We start from the raw sequence: 16,513 nt of genomic DNA, 5'->3' as shown, positions 1-16,513 counted from the left end.
GTATTTAATCATAGGGATTACAGGCGGCTGTTCCTTTTGAATCTGGCAGGTGGGAAAGGCAGACGGATGTGAAGGGGGGATGCAAGGGCACGCTGGAACCCGCCATGATGAGAATCCACGGGGACTGAGTGGAACTTAGGCCAGTGTCTGTCTCCATGCTTCCGACTTCCACAGCGGGGTTGTCCCGCAGCCCTTGGCACCCTTTGTCATTCAGTTAAACGTGCACCTGGCCCAGGAGTCAGAATCGCAGCTGGCACTCCCGTGGGCCTAGCTGCCGGCCCACAGGCCAAGATGACCCAGCAGACAGGCAACAACGTGGGCAGCATGTGTGTGCCTTGCTTGGTCCTTCCAATTATACAAAGAACCTGGATCTAGCTGCTTTACCTCCACCTTCTCAATCTCGCATCACATATCTCTTGTGGCCCACGCTATCCTGGAATTATGCAGGGAGAGGATTCTGAGCAACACATCCCCAGCTTATCTAAATTCGCACCAAAAAAATCCCCCAGATGGCCAGAGGTCTCTGGAGATATTGGAGCTGAGAACCTGAAGAATGAGGAGGACTCAGCCATACAACCATGCCCACATTTGGAAGTGAGTACGTCAGGCTGGAGAAAGAGTAAGTGCAGAGGTCCTGAGGCCATGGTGGATGTGAGGCCATTTCTGATGATGAGGTGGGGGCGTGGCTAGAGGGAGAGTGGTGCAAAGTGGTGAGACCAGACTTACAGGCAGCGGCCAGGCCATGTGGGGCCTCATAGGACCGGGTATCGAGCGTGGATCGCTTTTGTGTAAGCGCAGTGGGAAGCAAATAAGCAAACAAACCCCCCCAAAGGTCTGCCATCACTAAGTTATTTAAAGAAAACGTTTCACAGATACTTTCAGATGTTCAAAGACCATCCAGGGAATATGCACAGCCTCCTGCGGGAATCATACTGAAGGGGCCGATATTCACGTTGATGTGTAGGTCCTACTCTCATTACGTTGGGGTCGGCCGTAGACTTGCCCGCCTTCTACTTTCACCAGACTTGGCTTTACTTGAGATCAGGAAAAACTCTCCTATAGCAAGCTCTTCTGCCTGGATTCTCTCTCCCTGCTAGCGATGCTGCTTGGCTAAAAGCCAAGGGGCAAACAGTGAAGCGCACACCTGAGGTGCACACCGATTCAAGTAGGGGCTAACATTATGATACATGTCAATAAAAATAAACATCCTCTGTGCCTTTCTAAGGGAAAACACCAAAATGCTTCCTCAAAAAAAAAAAAAAAAGCTTTGGACAGACCATCTTCTTTAAGAAAAATATAAAAATAAATTTTAAAAAAGCATTTTTCTGACAAAGAAAATTAGAAAAGTTTTGATCTTCAATCAGTCGCAGTATACAGTCATCTTTTTGTAATCTGGAACGACATATCCCATGTAAACATTCAGAAAACGGGAATGCTATGCCACAATTTAATGAACGGTAAGTCTGAGCTCCTTTTACTAAACTTTATTAACAACTCTTCTATACATTAATGATGAACAATTGTTTTACTTCATTTAACAATGGCTCTTGAATAACAAAATAAATTATCAGCAACTTCAACCATAAATTAAAAAATAAAGTAAAAACACCCGTTAAAGTTTCATAAATGCAAGCACAGGAATATATTGCATATATATGGATTACAGTTTCTATGTTCTTTGTGTAAGGTAACACGAAAACCATTCCCTTCCCATTGTTGCAAGTTCACAAAATGTAGAAAACGCTTCCCTTGTTTTATCAGCTTAAATTAGCTGCACGTCAGTTGAACACAAGAGCCAATAACTGGTGTTATCAGTGAGACGTGAGCAAAGCAAAGGTCATGGCCACTCAGCAGACCATGTAACCCTAAAATACACCCCAGACGTCTAGTCTCAGCCTGGAGCCCTCATTTACTAAACAGTTTACAAAGAACTGCTACAGGTGCTTTAATGAGCAGGCTGAACTTTGTCGCTTTGACATTTTGCTAGTCACTAGTGAAAAATAAACATATTTTCACCTTTAAAATGATACAATACTATTCATTTCCAATAAGACTAGGTGTAAGGGGAAAAACGGTAGCCATGGATATTTTTAAGTTGTGCTACATTATTTTAACTATTTAATTTAAAAAGCTTAATTACCAGATCAGCGCATCATTTCTTGCTTAAAAATATAATACCTCTGAAAGTAGATTTAAAACATTTTTTAAAATAAGCCAGAGGTCAAAGTGAAAAGCCCTGAACAACCTCATAAACAAACAGAGTAACCTCCAGTCAGTCACTAACGGGAACACTCGTTTCCCACGGCCGGCATTGACAACCAGCTGGCACGGCTGTCCACAGGCACTTGGTAAGAGTGTATTCAGTACCCTCCTCGGTGCTGGGGCATCACACACACAGAAGGACGAGGCTTTATTACAAAAGTTTCAAGATGGCAACTACTTAGAATCCAGTGCCAATACGGATTAGAACAAATCCAGTGAGTATTTTGTTTTTCAATTATTCATAGAAAATTTAATCCTGATTAAGTATCCTTGGGCAGGAACTCATGGGTAGTTGATGACTGAAACCAACATTTATGTGAAATGTTTCTGTTAATTTAATCTGTGTATATGGCTTAATTATGATTGGGCATTCGATGTTAAGAGAAATGAATTATATCAGGATTAAAATTTTAGTACCATATCATACAGTACTTTTTTCTTCTTTTTAAACATGTAAACCTGCTTGTCCTTTCACCTAAATACTCAGATTTTAACACCCTTTGTCCTTAAAACACACACTATAATGTATCCAATTTTACTGTTCATAAGCTGTCAAAAACCCTTTGCTAATCAAAGTAAAACCTGAATTAGAGCCAAAGTGATAGAAGAAAGAGGAGAAAAACCCCACCCACCAATAAACAAAAGCTTATTAACTACAAATATACTTGGTATTTATTTTCTGAAGCAGTTTCATTTTCAATTCCTTTCAACCACAATGTGAAATGCACTTTCTTTAAAGCATAAAAAGCAGTTTTGATCAGTGAACTACACTGACTTCATAGCTGGACTTAGGTCAGACATGTATAAGCAAGTAATCATTTAACTGATTACTTTTTATAAGACTCTCAAACCTGAGTTAACTATTTGACATGAGTCATTATAAGTGATGAATCTCTTACCAAAATATCAGATAATTCTTTTCATCTTTATTTCCACATGGAAATTGCATAAGTCACCTTATTACCACACTCTTTCTTCAAAGTTTATTAAGTATTTTTCAAAACTTCATTTATTACCCTTTTCAGTTTTGGTACTGCTTAAATGCAGCCTTATAAATAACGTGCTCTGCTTTCTAGGTTCCATTTTTCATACTCTAAGTATGAAGAAGAGTCAGAATTGTGATCCTTATTGCACTCTCTGTTCACTCCCATGAAGACGAGCAGGGTCAGAAGTGAGGCCGGCCCTTGTGCCCAGGGGGCATGGCCAGTGGCAGCGTCACTGAGGACAGCGAGGAGACTTCCCAGTACAGGCTGTGGGACAGGAAGAGTCTGTAGAGAATGACCATGGAAACGGACTGGCAAAGGATAACACCTATTGTAATGACCTGCAAAGACAAGAAGGAGAATGATTTCACCGCGTGCCCAGGAGAAAGTAAATTCGACTGGTCACAAAGCGATGCATACCGTACTGTACAAGCAGAGGCAGCATGGGGTAAAAGCAGACTTGCAGTTGTTCATACGGAAAGATAATACAACGACTGGTGAACAATACCAAGAGTGACATGCACTCACAACTATAGACCTACTTTCACCCCACCCTCTGTACAGACACACCCTGCCCTCCATCGTTACCTCGGGCACACTTTATAATACGTTTTCCATAGAAAAATACGGCTAATGTTCAGAGCTGTAATTGTTCGAAGATGAAACTCTCTTAACAGCTTATAGACGCCAAAATAAGACACGAGAGAGGGACGTGCTGCGCCACTCCGTCCCTACTGTGCCACGCACGGCACACACCGCGAGAAGAGTCGCGCTCTGGCTGGTCCAGCAACAGGGATGAAGCACACCCGTCTGCACCTTGAAGAGTTCTCCAGAAGTCCTTCCAGGAGTTCTCCAGCGGCTTCTCCATCTCTGCAGACCACCTTCCTATCTATTCACCTTTCATAAACAGGCCGGGCCCAGGACGTGTGTGCACTCGAACACGCGCTGCGGGTAGGGGCTGCCCACCTAACACGGTGGGGGACCACGCGGTGAGAATGCGGGTGCTTGGCCACGGGACGGCAGTGGGCAGGCTGTTACAGCGACAGGACTGGTTTTTATGACTCTATCTTGATTTTTACCGTTATGCAGAAAAGAACTTTGCCATTTTTTCTTAACAAAGATGGGTTATGAATTCTGATTTATAAAATGGCATTATAAAATAGGCTAAAATATGAATAACAAAGCTATTTTCCATCATTTTGCTTATAAAGTAAATGGAAAATTTTGTCTTTCATATTTTAAACTTCTAAATTATATAGTCACCAGTCCAATATTTTGTTTCAAAGTTTTATTGTAAAGAATCCAAGAAGCCTCTGAAAGAAAAAACAGCCTCAATAAAGACTACCCCACACTATTTTAATCATTTAAATCCCTCACCTTATCTCTCTGGTAGTCATTACACAGGACAGAAATGCATGCAAGCACTGGATGGCACAAAAACCACAAGATGCAGCCCTGAAACAAATAAAAAGTGAGTCCAGTAAGTGCGACTGTGTCTTTACTTTCAGAATATCCCAGATAAAAATAAAGTAGCATATTTCAGAGGTCTTGATTGACCTCAGGTGGACTGTAGAGAACTTGCAGAACTTTAGAAAAAATGTAGAAGTAAACTTGCTGCTGCCGTGACATTAATATTTTGTTTCTAATCAAACGGGCATTTGCTAGAGTATTTAATTTAAAATCTTGTATCTTTTACATATGGACATTTTGATGTACTACAAATAAGTAACAAATCGGTAATTGAGAAAACCAAGGTACACACGTGTATCTCTGGAAAAGGTAAGAGTGTGAACGCACACATGGATGCTGCAAGAACACTCGGGACCGACAGCGGCCCCTGCTTGAGGGCGGTGAGTGCAGGAGCCAGTGGGGCCGGGCGAGTGAGAGTGGGGACCTCCTAACATTGTACTTTCAAACATCTGTTTTCCATTTTTCCTAAAACCACGGCAATATACTCTGTTTTCCAAAATTAAATGTGAACTAAAATAATTTAGTAAATAGTAGCTGTTGAGATGCTTAGTATATTGAAGATAAGGAAAATAAGAGGCAGAAAGATGTCTTTAGTGTGCTACTATTTATATAAAATTGGAGGGAATACATAGGAATGTGTATGAAAATTCTCTGGAAGGATAAATGAAAACAGCAGTGACTATATGAGAAGGTGATAACTGGACAGATGATGGAGAGGTAAGAAATGTTTTGCTACTCTATCAATACTTTTGAACATTTGAACACATTCAAAAAGTTAAATTGTAAGATATAAAAATAATTTTTTGAAGTTCATAGAAAATGTTTGGTAATGTTTTATGCATAGAATAAAAGAGGAAATTTAGTTTCTTAAACCCTTAAATATATACTCACTTTTCAAACAATCAACACGGCTATCCCTGTAAAAAATTCAAAAGTGAAGCGGCATCTTCTGGCCTGGCTGGTGCCTTCTAGGGCCGCAGCAGCAGCTCGGCAGTGCTCTGCACTGGGAACAAGCAGGCCCTGGGCCCTCCCTCCACGGCTGCTGAGGCCCACACAGAGACCGGCTTATCTGAGCGCTAGGTAAAGTGGCCAGGATGAGGGAATATGGGTCCTCTCACCCTGACAGACACGCCTTCTAGGGAGAAACACTTGCAATTTTACTGCCCCCACTCTCCTGACCTTTTCCTTTATCAAATGGATCTAGAAAAAAACCAAATTTGCTTTTAGATCTCGCTACCACACAAAGGGCACGGAGCAGGGAATGAACATGTCACACGGGCGTCGTGAGATGCTGAAGCTAATGTGGAGCTCAGCCTGAGGTTCCCATCTGCTCATGCCGACGGAGAGCTCCTCACAGTTCAAAAACACCGTGTAATTCTGAGGAACTGTCTCTAATAATAACTTTTTTTTTTTGAGAAAATGTAAACTATTCCAATTTTTAAAAATTAAAATTCTGATACTACAGAAAATGTAAAATCCCCACTGGTAAAGGAATCATGAGCCAGGCAAAACTGACCTGCCAAAAGTGGAAACCACTGCCCCATGGGGTCTGTAAGACGGGGGCAACACCCCCCACCCAGGCTGGGAGATGAGGTGAGCTGCAGCACCCAGGGCTGACAGTGGGGCCCGGCACACGGTGAGGGGTTAATGGGTGCCGGCATGCGGCTGCCTGTGTGTGCTCGCTAAAGAAAGCAGAACGAAGCTGGCAATCAGAAGACGCTGCTTTCTGAGCAGACCGTACTTTGGCAAAGGTGATGTAGAACTCCCTTTTCAGGGTGCTCCTCTCCACCGTGATGATCTGGTAGAGTCCGCAGCCTAAGGACAGCGCGAGGCAGACCCGCAGCACGATGAGAAGGATCCCTGCCAAGTTGTGGTGGGAGTAGTGGCTGTGAGGACTGGTGTCTTCAAACTGTTCCCAAAGTAGCAAAATACTCTGCAAAAAAACAATACACTTAGAGAAAAAAAATCATACCTGTGTACAATGAAGGGCTTTTTCAGCTCCTTTAAGAATCCCTTTACACTATCAACGTTCTAAGCGGCTCCAAGATTTATCAGAGGACAAAGCTGCCAGTCAGTACCGCACGGCAGCTCTCTTCGCAGACGCCTTGAGCTAGAGAAGGTGGATTATCAAATGAGGCCACACACAAGAGATAGAGGACGGTGCCCCCACCGCCGTGACCCAAGTAAGGCATCTGTAAAGGTGGAGATACGTTGGAAGGGCTAAGAGAATAAATGCAAACTTTTCTCTAAGTCCATCTTTTTCTTATTTCAACACTGTGTTAGAAATCGAACTGTCAAACTGTTCTGCAGTCAAGCTTCTTGTCTCAGGGTAACTTTCAAATATCTGAGTATTTTCTGTGATCCAGAAACTGACAAGTCAGAACGGCTGACAAGTCAGAATGGCTGACTTCAGACTGTATTCTTTTTCCACGGTCACCTCCCGGGGAGAGGAGAGTGTATTTCTAATACTCACCAAGAGCACAGGTACTTGGCCTTAGCTGTTGTTCTCCCACGTTGTTCTTGCAACAGTAAAGAACTCAGCACGCTGCTCTGTTTGCTAGTCACTAGACATCGGCACCCCTCCCTCCGTCTTTGCCAACACCAGCCATGAAACACAGAAACTGCTCTAACGGTTTGCCGCCGTCCGCCAGCAGCCCCCTGTGCTGCCTTCACGTGCCAGCGCAGGCCTCGGAACTGCCTCTTCAGTGGCTTCCAAGCAGCGCGTTTCAAAACGCAAGTATCAATTCCAATTCTTAGACTTTATGGGGTGTTCCAGCAACCCCTTCCTTTTCTCATTCTCAAACCTTCTACCCCAGTGTCAGTCTCGCGACCATTCCTGACAGGCGAGCTCCTTCGTCATCTGGCACACGTGAACTTCCCTCCTCGTTGCACTGAATGTTTGTTCCCTATTACTGAAAACGTTACTCCTCCACTCCGCCAACTTATACCCATGTGATTTCTTACCCTACATGTCTAAACTTAACTTTCACAACACAAAAGTGCATAGCATAGAATTACCACTTCCTGCTCTCTCTGTGAGGTGATGAATATATTTGTGACCATCTTACAATGGATATGTCCATCAAAACATCAAGTTGTACACCTTAAATACATACAATTTCTACTTGTCACTTACACCCCAATAAAGCAGAAAAAAACCCTTACCGATTCCCATGACTCACTTTTTTACAGTTCAAAAGCCCATGTTTTCATATAGGTATGTGAACACATGACCTATAAAATATATACACGCATTCGCAGAGCCTCTGGCTGCCTGCATCACCCACCCTGGCTGCCTGCATCACTCGCCCTGGCTGCCTGCATCACTCACCCTGTCTGCCGGCATCACCCACCCTGCTGAGCACCAGGGCCATGTTTAATGTTCTCTTCACAAATGCTCACCTAACAGTCTAGGGCAGTGTCATAACCTCAATTCTTAATTTGCCTTTGTCCATGCTAATGAATTTAAATTACAAAGAAATAGTAAAAATTCAATTTTTAAAACAGCTACTAATTGAGAAATGAGATTCTAACACTACTTTCCACAAATGCTGAATCAAAAACATTAAGTTGGTAGAATCTTGCCTTATTTTAAAAACTTCTAACTCAGTTCTTTCTCATTAGCCTTCCCTTACCGGCATTATGTCCTTTCTAAATATCACTTCCTGTGATACCGTCTCTTCCCAAATCAGTCATGCAAATCCAGTACAACTACTTCACTCAGCAACTCCTATCCTTACTAAATGCTAGAGGTACAAAGAAGAAGGCAGCACAGACCTTGCCATTCATTAATGAGTTTTGCAGTTTATTTAATGCATTAAAACTTAGATTATAATATCCTTTACAGAGCCCAGGTGTATATTTCATTTTCATCTATAGTCAATGATGGTTACAAACTTGGTACCGATTTCTATGTTTGTACCTTTCTCCTTAATTTCTATAAATCCACCGCACACAGGCATGTGGAGATTCCAGAGTAACATCTTGTACTGTTGCTATGGGGAAAATTAAGGCATAGAGGGCCTTTCTAAAAGACCAACTTTAGCCCTGGATTGAGTGCCAGCCTAGTTCAATTCCCAGTCAGGGCACATGCCTGGGTTGCAGGCCAGGTCCCCAGTAGGGGGTACATGAGAAGCAACCACACATTGATGTTTCCCTCTCTCCCTCCCTTCCCCTCTCTAAAAACAAATAAAATCTTAAAAAAAAAAGACCAAATTTATTTTTGTAATGGTTTTCATGAACAAAAACAAGATCCATTTTTTATTCTACATTTTGCTTTTTCCATGATCTCAGATATCCACTTGAATTATTTCACGTATAAAGTATAGAACTGGACCTAAAGATCCTTGCCAACGGATGAATCTCAAATTCACGGATTCACTCATTTAACGTTGAGTACTTACCATGTGTTATAGCATATGAAAGCAAACTACTAAGTAGAAAATAAGAATCTAACCTCATATGAAACATACTGCACTTGAATAAGCTGATAGGAAGCTCAAATTCAGGTACCTTACAAAAATTCAGATTACTTAATCAGTCTTTAAATTCACACTTTAAAATGACACAAATTACTCATGGGTCCCAAGTTTCCTTTTGGAACAGGCTGTGTTTCAGTGTGCGTTTCTGAGCCCTGCAAAGCAGAAGCACCGCGTGTTAGTGCTCACCTGTGTTGTGACGATGACCACAGCAATGCCGGTGGACGCGGGAGTAGAATCCCACTGCAGAGGTCTGCTTTGAGACTTCTTCATTCTGACTACGGTCCAGCCCATGCACAGACTCAGGAGGAGGTACAACATTTGAATTTGGGAAGCGATGTCAAAAACTGATGGGAAATGAAAATCAAAGTCAACCAAGTTTTCATAATACCAAGAGTGTGGTCCTTTTGGAGTTGAGCATATATAATTATTTTTTAACTACAAAAAGATGGGCATTTTCAAAGAGAACCGATACAATTCAATAATAAGAGTTATTCGTGTGTAAGATTGTAAAGAAGTAAAATTTTGCCACTGAATTTGTAGACATTTATGACAACAGTGCAAATAATGGCACTGCTCCTATTTTAATATAGGCACATGTATATGTGTGCCCTTAACACATCTTTATTAAGGCAAACTTTAAATCTCTTTGTGTTTCCCACTTTTCTTAGCCTCTCTAACTACATCATCCTGTTCTACCTCACTGCTGATTAAAGAAGACAAATTTTAAATATAATTTCTGCCATGTAAAGAATACTGGTACCTTCCTTTGCCAGTTGCTAATTCTTTTGATGGCTGAACCACACAGCGAAGAGTATTTTCTAAAACCATTCATAAGAAATTGGATGACAGCAGCCGCACAGCTGCAGTAGCGTCCAATCGTGCGGCAGTCCTGAAGGCAGACGAACACGCAGGCACTAGCGCGCTGCGCCACCAGGCGGCCATCCCTCACACTGCAGGGCCAGCCTGCGGCTGTTGGGGGGGTGGGGGCAGCCCAACTGCCTGCGCCCAGTTCAACAACAATCTATAAATACTTCAAGCTCCACGCATATTTATTTTGGAAGATAGTATTTATTGATTGTAAAAAAGATTGTCACTTTCTTATCACAGTGTATTTTGATTTAGATTTTAGAGGAAACGATCATAATTTAACAAAATAAAACTTTTTCAAATTGCCACCCATAACTTTGAGGTGCACAACTTTTACTTCCTTTTATATAAAAGATATTCTTGAAGAAATAAATAAAACTAGCTATAGTATAATACTTGTCTTTAAAGTTTCAAGCCAAAAACCTAAGAACAATATACCTTTTCATACACAATTTGACATATTCCCCCCCGCCATCCAAATTAAAACTGTATTCTGTACATTTATGCTTTTGTATTTATAATAGTGAGTTCTGATAATGAACTGTCATTACCTTTGAATGATATAAAATGTGACATTTCAGATCAACAGTTTTACTTCATCATAGGTTTTAAGTGACTGTAATGTCAATCATTTTTGTTAAACATTCACAAATACATAGTTACTAAAGAAGTTATAGGCAAAGAAATATTCCTACATAAGTCGCTAATTTGCAAAAACAAATACCTGGGGGTAAAAACACCAGATTTTCTGGTGCATTTCTTTATATACTAAGTAATGCACATACTGATACAATACTATAAGTTTGAGAATAGGTAGAACACTGCTTATTTGTTGTTGAAAAATAACTAAGTGTAGGTGAAATACACAGATCACACAAAAAATACCATTCTGTGAGATCTGATTAAAAAACCTGAAAAGTTAAAGCATTTCACTAACCAAACCTGTTGTCAGAATTGCCAAAAACAGCAACACTGACTTACCGCAGTTTTATTAAAGACTTTTTCTCTTTAACCTACAGTGAGGCTGCCAGACGGACTAATACGCTGTGTCGCATACGGCAGACACAAAAATGCGAGAGTCCTTGAGCTTGTAATGGCTTTGCTACTGATGGGCTTCTGTGTGTTTTGCCTCTTTAAGCTTCAATTTCCTCATCTAAAATGCCTAAGCTAGATTATTTCTAAGGTCTGGCCAGCTTTAAAATATTCTATGGTTCTATTAAACATTCTGAGTCATCTTGGAGAGAAGAGTGGGAGAACCCAGGGCTCTAGGTAATGTTGAAAAAGGAGAAGCAGCTCTTGTTCATGCCCAAGAGGGAGCCGCACATATTCCCTTCCTGAGGGAAATGAAAGGTGCCAGCAGTTTTAGAATCTTCAACAGGCAGCAAGGTCAGGATAAGGGGGTCTGAGATGACTACAGAGATTGCCACAAGACACCCTATTAAAGAGCGATGAGACCAGAAGAGAGACAGGGAAATACAAGACAAAGTGAATTCTAGAATGGTTTCATATTCAGAATCTTTCTTGGTGTCTTTCAAATCTTTCAAATCATAATGAGTTTTCCAGGACTGAGAAAGGCATAGGACCTGGTGTGTGAAGTTCTCTTCAAAAAGTCATGATTAGAGAAACTTCTAAATACTTTTTCCCATCATGTTAAGCTGAAAAATTACTTCATAAGAGTTCCTCTTAAAAACAATGAAAAAAAAAAAAACCCAACCCCAAAGCTTTGAGGTCAACTCGTTGTAAGTACACTCCATGGCTCTGGGTCAGTCAGAGGAAAAAGAGTACAAGAAGGGTTAAAACAGGGAGAAAACCCCCTCAGCTTGGGGTTGGAAAACTCGGGTCTGAGTCTCCGCTCTACCACTCAGTAGGTGACTGACAGTTGGAAATGCGCTGCTTGGCACTGAGCCCCGATTCTTTAGCTGCAAAACAGGCAGAAGCAAACCTCCAGTTCACCGAGGTTTCATCGAGGATGAAATGGAAGAATGCGTGTATATATGCTCCATAAACAATGGAGAGCGGCCCACTTTACCAATGAAGAGGAAACTAAATAGGATACTTGGGAACTACATCTGTAGCCCAGTTTTTGGTCATGCTAAATTGTAACCAACCTTGAATAGAAAAATTGTATTAGCACAAAAAAAACCAATTTACAAAAAAGAAAAACAAACAAGAAACAGATAGCAAGTTTACATTTTTAAAACGAGGCTCTGAAAGATACTCACATTCTGCCAAACTTCCCATAAAAGGTACCCCTATTCCATCTTTGGAGTAACTGAGGAATTGAAGAGGAGAATATCAGTGTAAATCGCAAATGTGAAAAAAATTGTTTACAATCAAATCAAGCAATTTTGGTGGACTAATTAGGATTAATTAGAGGTAATGATGAACACAGTTTAGTGGTTGTGAGTTACCTGGAGAAATGAATGTAATTAGCTAAAGCTGAACCAGCTTGTAACAGCAATGCAGTTGTCAGAACCTTTAAAATCATGTGCATGGGTCCTCCTTTATTAATAGCCTGCCACAATGACTGAGCATAAATGCAAGCAATCACAAAGTACACTAGGACTAGGAGGAAAAAGAACTCATGTAACCCTGTGAAGAGAAGAAAGGAGTTTGCTTCAGTAAAACAAGCCAGTTACAGTGTTGGGTTGCTTTCACATCTTCCTGCCAATATATTTCTAGAACTTGTTTTTTAACTGAAGTCATAGCATTCACTTTTGTAAGAGAGAAGAAAAAAAGGAAATTACTGAAACTTAAAAATTTTATACTTTTGGATAGTTTTAACTATAAGAAGGCAGATTAAACTCAAATCACTCTATTAAAAAGTATAGTGGTCAAGGAGTAAGCCTGAAGACTATCCATTAGATCATGGTTTTGTTCAGAAACAGTAAACTGAAACAAGGACGTCAGCATTGTTACACAGACTTTTCACCCCCTGGATTTCTTCTGTAAGACACAGGAGCAGACTGAGTCCCTCAACAACAGTAAAACACGCCCTGACAGCGGCTCCACATGTGGTCAGTCCCTGGGCCAGAAGTCGCAGCCTCACTCGGGAACTTGCTAGAAATGAAGTTCCTGAGCCTCATCCCAGATCTGCTGACCCAAACCCGGCGTGGGACTGGCAGCCCGTGTTCCAATAACCCCTCACGTGATCTTGACTGCAGCTGGGCACGAGACCCAGAGCTCTGGAATGTAGCATGACCTTACATTTTCCCTTAGACCAAGCTTCCAAATACCTGTTGTGACCAGAGCCCCCCTTCTGAAGTAAACTGTCTTCGGCTCTCGGCAAAGAGGAAATCCTACCTATGGTGGCCATGTGACTCCACTCCACAGTTAACTTGAACTATAACAACTGACTGATGGCTACCAGTCCACAGATTAGCCATTGGCCAAAACCAGCATGATTTAGTTTTCAAAAATAAGCTAGGCTACTCATATTCTCTTGGGAAATCAAACCACAAAATATGGAATTTGGCAACAGAAACTGAAAAGGGGCCGACACTGGAATGGGCCAAAGGAGTCAAGCCAGGCCATGAAAAAATTTCTGAGCACACTGACGTTTTGAATGGGCAAAAGGAGCTGGTTGGTAAAGACAAGAACAAAATAAATGTGCAGATTCCATATTAGAAACAGTGCCAGCCATTAAGCAGCCTGTAATTTCCACTAACAGATTTTCAGTAGAGTCTTCCTGCTTCCTCAAGATAAGTCTCCCCCACCCTTTTCTTGCACTATCTGGAATGTTCTGTCTTCATTTTTCAAAAATTTCAGAAAACTTTTATAATGAGTTAGAAGGCTAAGTTTGAGCTTAACGGCTTACATTTATTTGGTTACATCTAAGGCCGGTCTTTAATATTAGGGCTTTTATAGTCTACCTAAATAACACTGGAATATAGTAACAGTAGATGGGAATAGAGCTGTCTCTACTGCATCTGTGGATGAACAGTATAAACTACCATCACGACCATTCTAATTGTGAATACTGAACCTACTCCACTTTCTCGTTTGTAGCAAACGCCAACCAACAGGCAGAGAAGGGAGCATTTCCATTACATGAAACATAACTTTAGAAAAGCAATCCAGATACTAATCGTAGGAAAAAGTCAATAAACAGTTCAATCTCGATCATGTTTTTGGCGTGGTTAGGAGAGAGAAGAGATAAGAAGTATTTCAACCACTGGGTGTCTCCCCTGCTCTACGTATAGACATGCTGATGGTCCACTCTCTAGTCCAGGTGAAAGGCATATCCAGTCTTCAGGAGGAGAGGATCAAGTAACAGAAAAGGCATTTTTCTCCTTATAAAATTGCTTACACAGAAAAAAGATTCCAGCTTTAGAAATAGTGGACAAAAAACCTGAGGTTGTTACAGTAATGGAACAAGACAGAAAACATACTGATTATAAGTCAGTAAAATCCTTTTTTCTACGTTTTTTTAATTCTGGTTTTCATCTCCCTTCTTAGCAGAAAGAATTAAACATAGCATTCTATTTAAAGTTTTATTTTTTTATAATTCTTTGCAGAATATCCATTACAAGGTAAAGTTTTAGACTCCATTAGGTTACAAATCCACCATGAAAAGAAATTCCTTAGATGATTTACTGAGTAATCAGAATAATATAGGAGAGGAGGGAAACTTTTGAAAATAAGACATATGTCACCAGCAAAGAAATGTTTTAAGATTACTCAAGATTAAGTGTATCTTCTAGAGAAAGCTAACGTTATAATCAACAAATTACTTCATCGACATAATATATTAAATACATTGAACCAGGTCATTAGTCCTGCACTTTGTTCACTGATTTTTTGCATAAATCATTTTTACCATGACTCTGCCCACAAGACATTTTAAAGATAAAATATTAGTTCTGTGCTCAGTTCTATTTTAAGTAAATCACATCTAGAAAAAAAGTATTTTTTTCTCTTCAGCTATCAACTTTACTTTTATTCTGCCATCATCCTTCACAGGAAAACACTTTATGGTCACTTTGAAATTAAAATCTAATTTTAAAATAGATGGACACTAGGTATCAAATTTTCCTATACCCAAAAGATAACTACTCTTAAATGAGTGTGCAACAAGTGACAAACACTTATGATATTAGGAAATGTACAGATTTTAAGACAAGCTCACTGGGAAGAAGCATTGGCAAAATTCAGCAGGAAGAAAACTTACAGGACAGCTTCAAAAAATTCAGCTCCAGCTGAATGGTAGGAGACGGGAGAAGAGAGGGTATGAGAAGCAAAGAGCCACTGGGTCTCGGGCAGCACCTGGAACGTCCTGCCTACCGACGGTGCTTGCTGTCTCGGAGCCCATGTCCACCCCACCGTCATGTGTCTCCGGATGACCCCTAATTGGCCTAAGCGATCGGAGAAATTCCAATTTCCTTGCCAACACCCTGCTTCTCTCTGACACCTTCACTTACGTTTCCCTCCTGCCTTGTATAGCAAGGGCACGTGACCCAGTTCTGGCCAATGAAATGCGAGGAGAGCGCCTCTGGGAAAGGTCGTCTGGCTCTCTTCTGATTTTTGCCATCAATCACCCCTCACTATCCAAGGGGGACCGGCTCTAGGACCCACCCCTCCTACAAAACGGCACACTAACAAGGTGGGGGTGAACGAAGCTCAAACACGGGCTGGAGTGAGGCCGAGGATCACTGAGAGTGGCCCGAGGCTAGGCAGGGTGTGCTCTACACCGCTTCATCCGCAAGGGGGATTCCGGACGGCGCGCACAGCACGGGGCAAATCCCAATTTAGCTTTTCGGAACTGCCGGAGCTTACTTTTTTATTATTTTCAATCTGTGATTGATTGAGTATGTGGTACGGAATCCACAGCTGAAAGGGCCGACTAGGTCTGGACGTGACGCCCAGAATGGCCGCTGTTAACGCATTAACTTGGACCAGCAGGGCGCAGGCCCAAGGAAGGACACAGCCGACAGGCCCAGAGTAGCAGCGTCGAGCGATGCCGGATAAACCGCCAGGAAGCACCCTCGGAAAGCCTGGTAATGCAAGATAATCAATCTCCTTATTGCCTATACCATTTGCATTACTTTTTTCTGTTACCAAAAACAATTCAAACATATTCCAACAAGCCAAAAACATTCCAACATATTATTAACAACATGTTACCAGGGCTAAATGGAAGACCCAACCCCTAATATGTTGGGATAATAGAGGGAAAAAGGGGCAAGAGAAAAGGATGAACATATCTGTAATCTAAACATCAGTGAAATGGCTGATGTTGACAGGATCCATGAAGTTATTCCAGTGAAAACCAGTCTGCTTTAGATGATAATGATTTAACCCTCAGGATTGCTGCTACTATTTCTTTTGGTCTGTAACAACAGCACAGATATGGTTAACTGCATTCTATTTGTTTAAATTAAGAAGCAGTTTTATTTTATTCTACCTTAAAGCATGATATTCCTATGTAGTATTTTGTGAAGTGACATCAAA

At 41.3% G+C, this 16,513-nt stretch overlaps 1 protein-coding gene across 2 annotated transcripts in view; it reads right to left on the bottom strand.

The window, feature by feature from the left end:
- Positions 1-1,469: 1,469 nt before the first annotated feature.
- The window catches only part of GPR180 (G protein-coupled receptor 180), a 28,238-nt gene continuing 13,194 nt past the window's right edge, over positions 1,470-16,513 (bottom strand). For both annotated transcript variants that reach the window (XM_024568743.3, XM_045201394.2), the window contains exons 4-9: positions 12,475-12,655; positions 12,286-12,335; positions 9,383-9,540; positions 6,457-6,648; positions 4,623-4,700; positions 1,470-3,586 (exon numbers count right to left, since the gene is read on the bottom strand). In XM_024568743.3, the coding sequence (XP_024424511.2) occupies positions 3,428-3,586; positions 4,623-4,700; positions 6,457-6,648; positions 9,383-9,540; positions 12,286-12,335; positions 12,475-12,655 (818 nt within the window). In that variant the 3' untranslated portion in view covers positions 1,470-3,427. The remainder of the gene's footprint in view (positions 3,587-4,622; positions 4,701-6,456; positions 6,649-9,382; positions 9,541-12,285; positions 12,336-12,474; positions 12,656-16,513) is intronic.

The sequence above is a fragment of the Desmodus rotundus genome, chromosome 13, assembly GCF_022682495.2.
Source record: "Desmodus rotundus isolate HL8 chromosome 13, HLdesRot8A.1, whole genome shotgun sequence".
NCBI lineage: Eukaryota > Metazoa > Chordata > Mammalia > Chiroptera > Phyllostomidae > Desmodus > Desmodus rotundus.
Note: the sequence above shows the minus strand (reverse complement) of the source record. Positions and strands in the feature narration are given on the sequence as shown.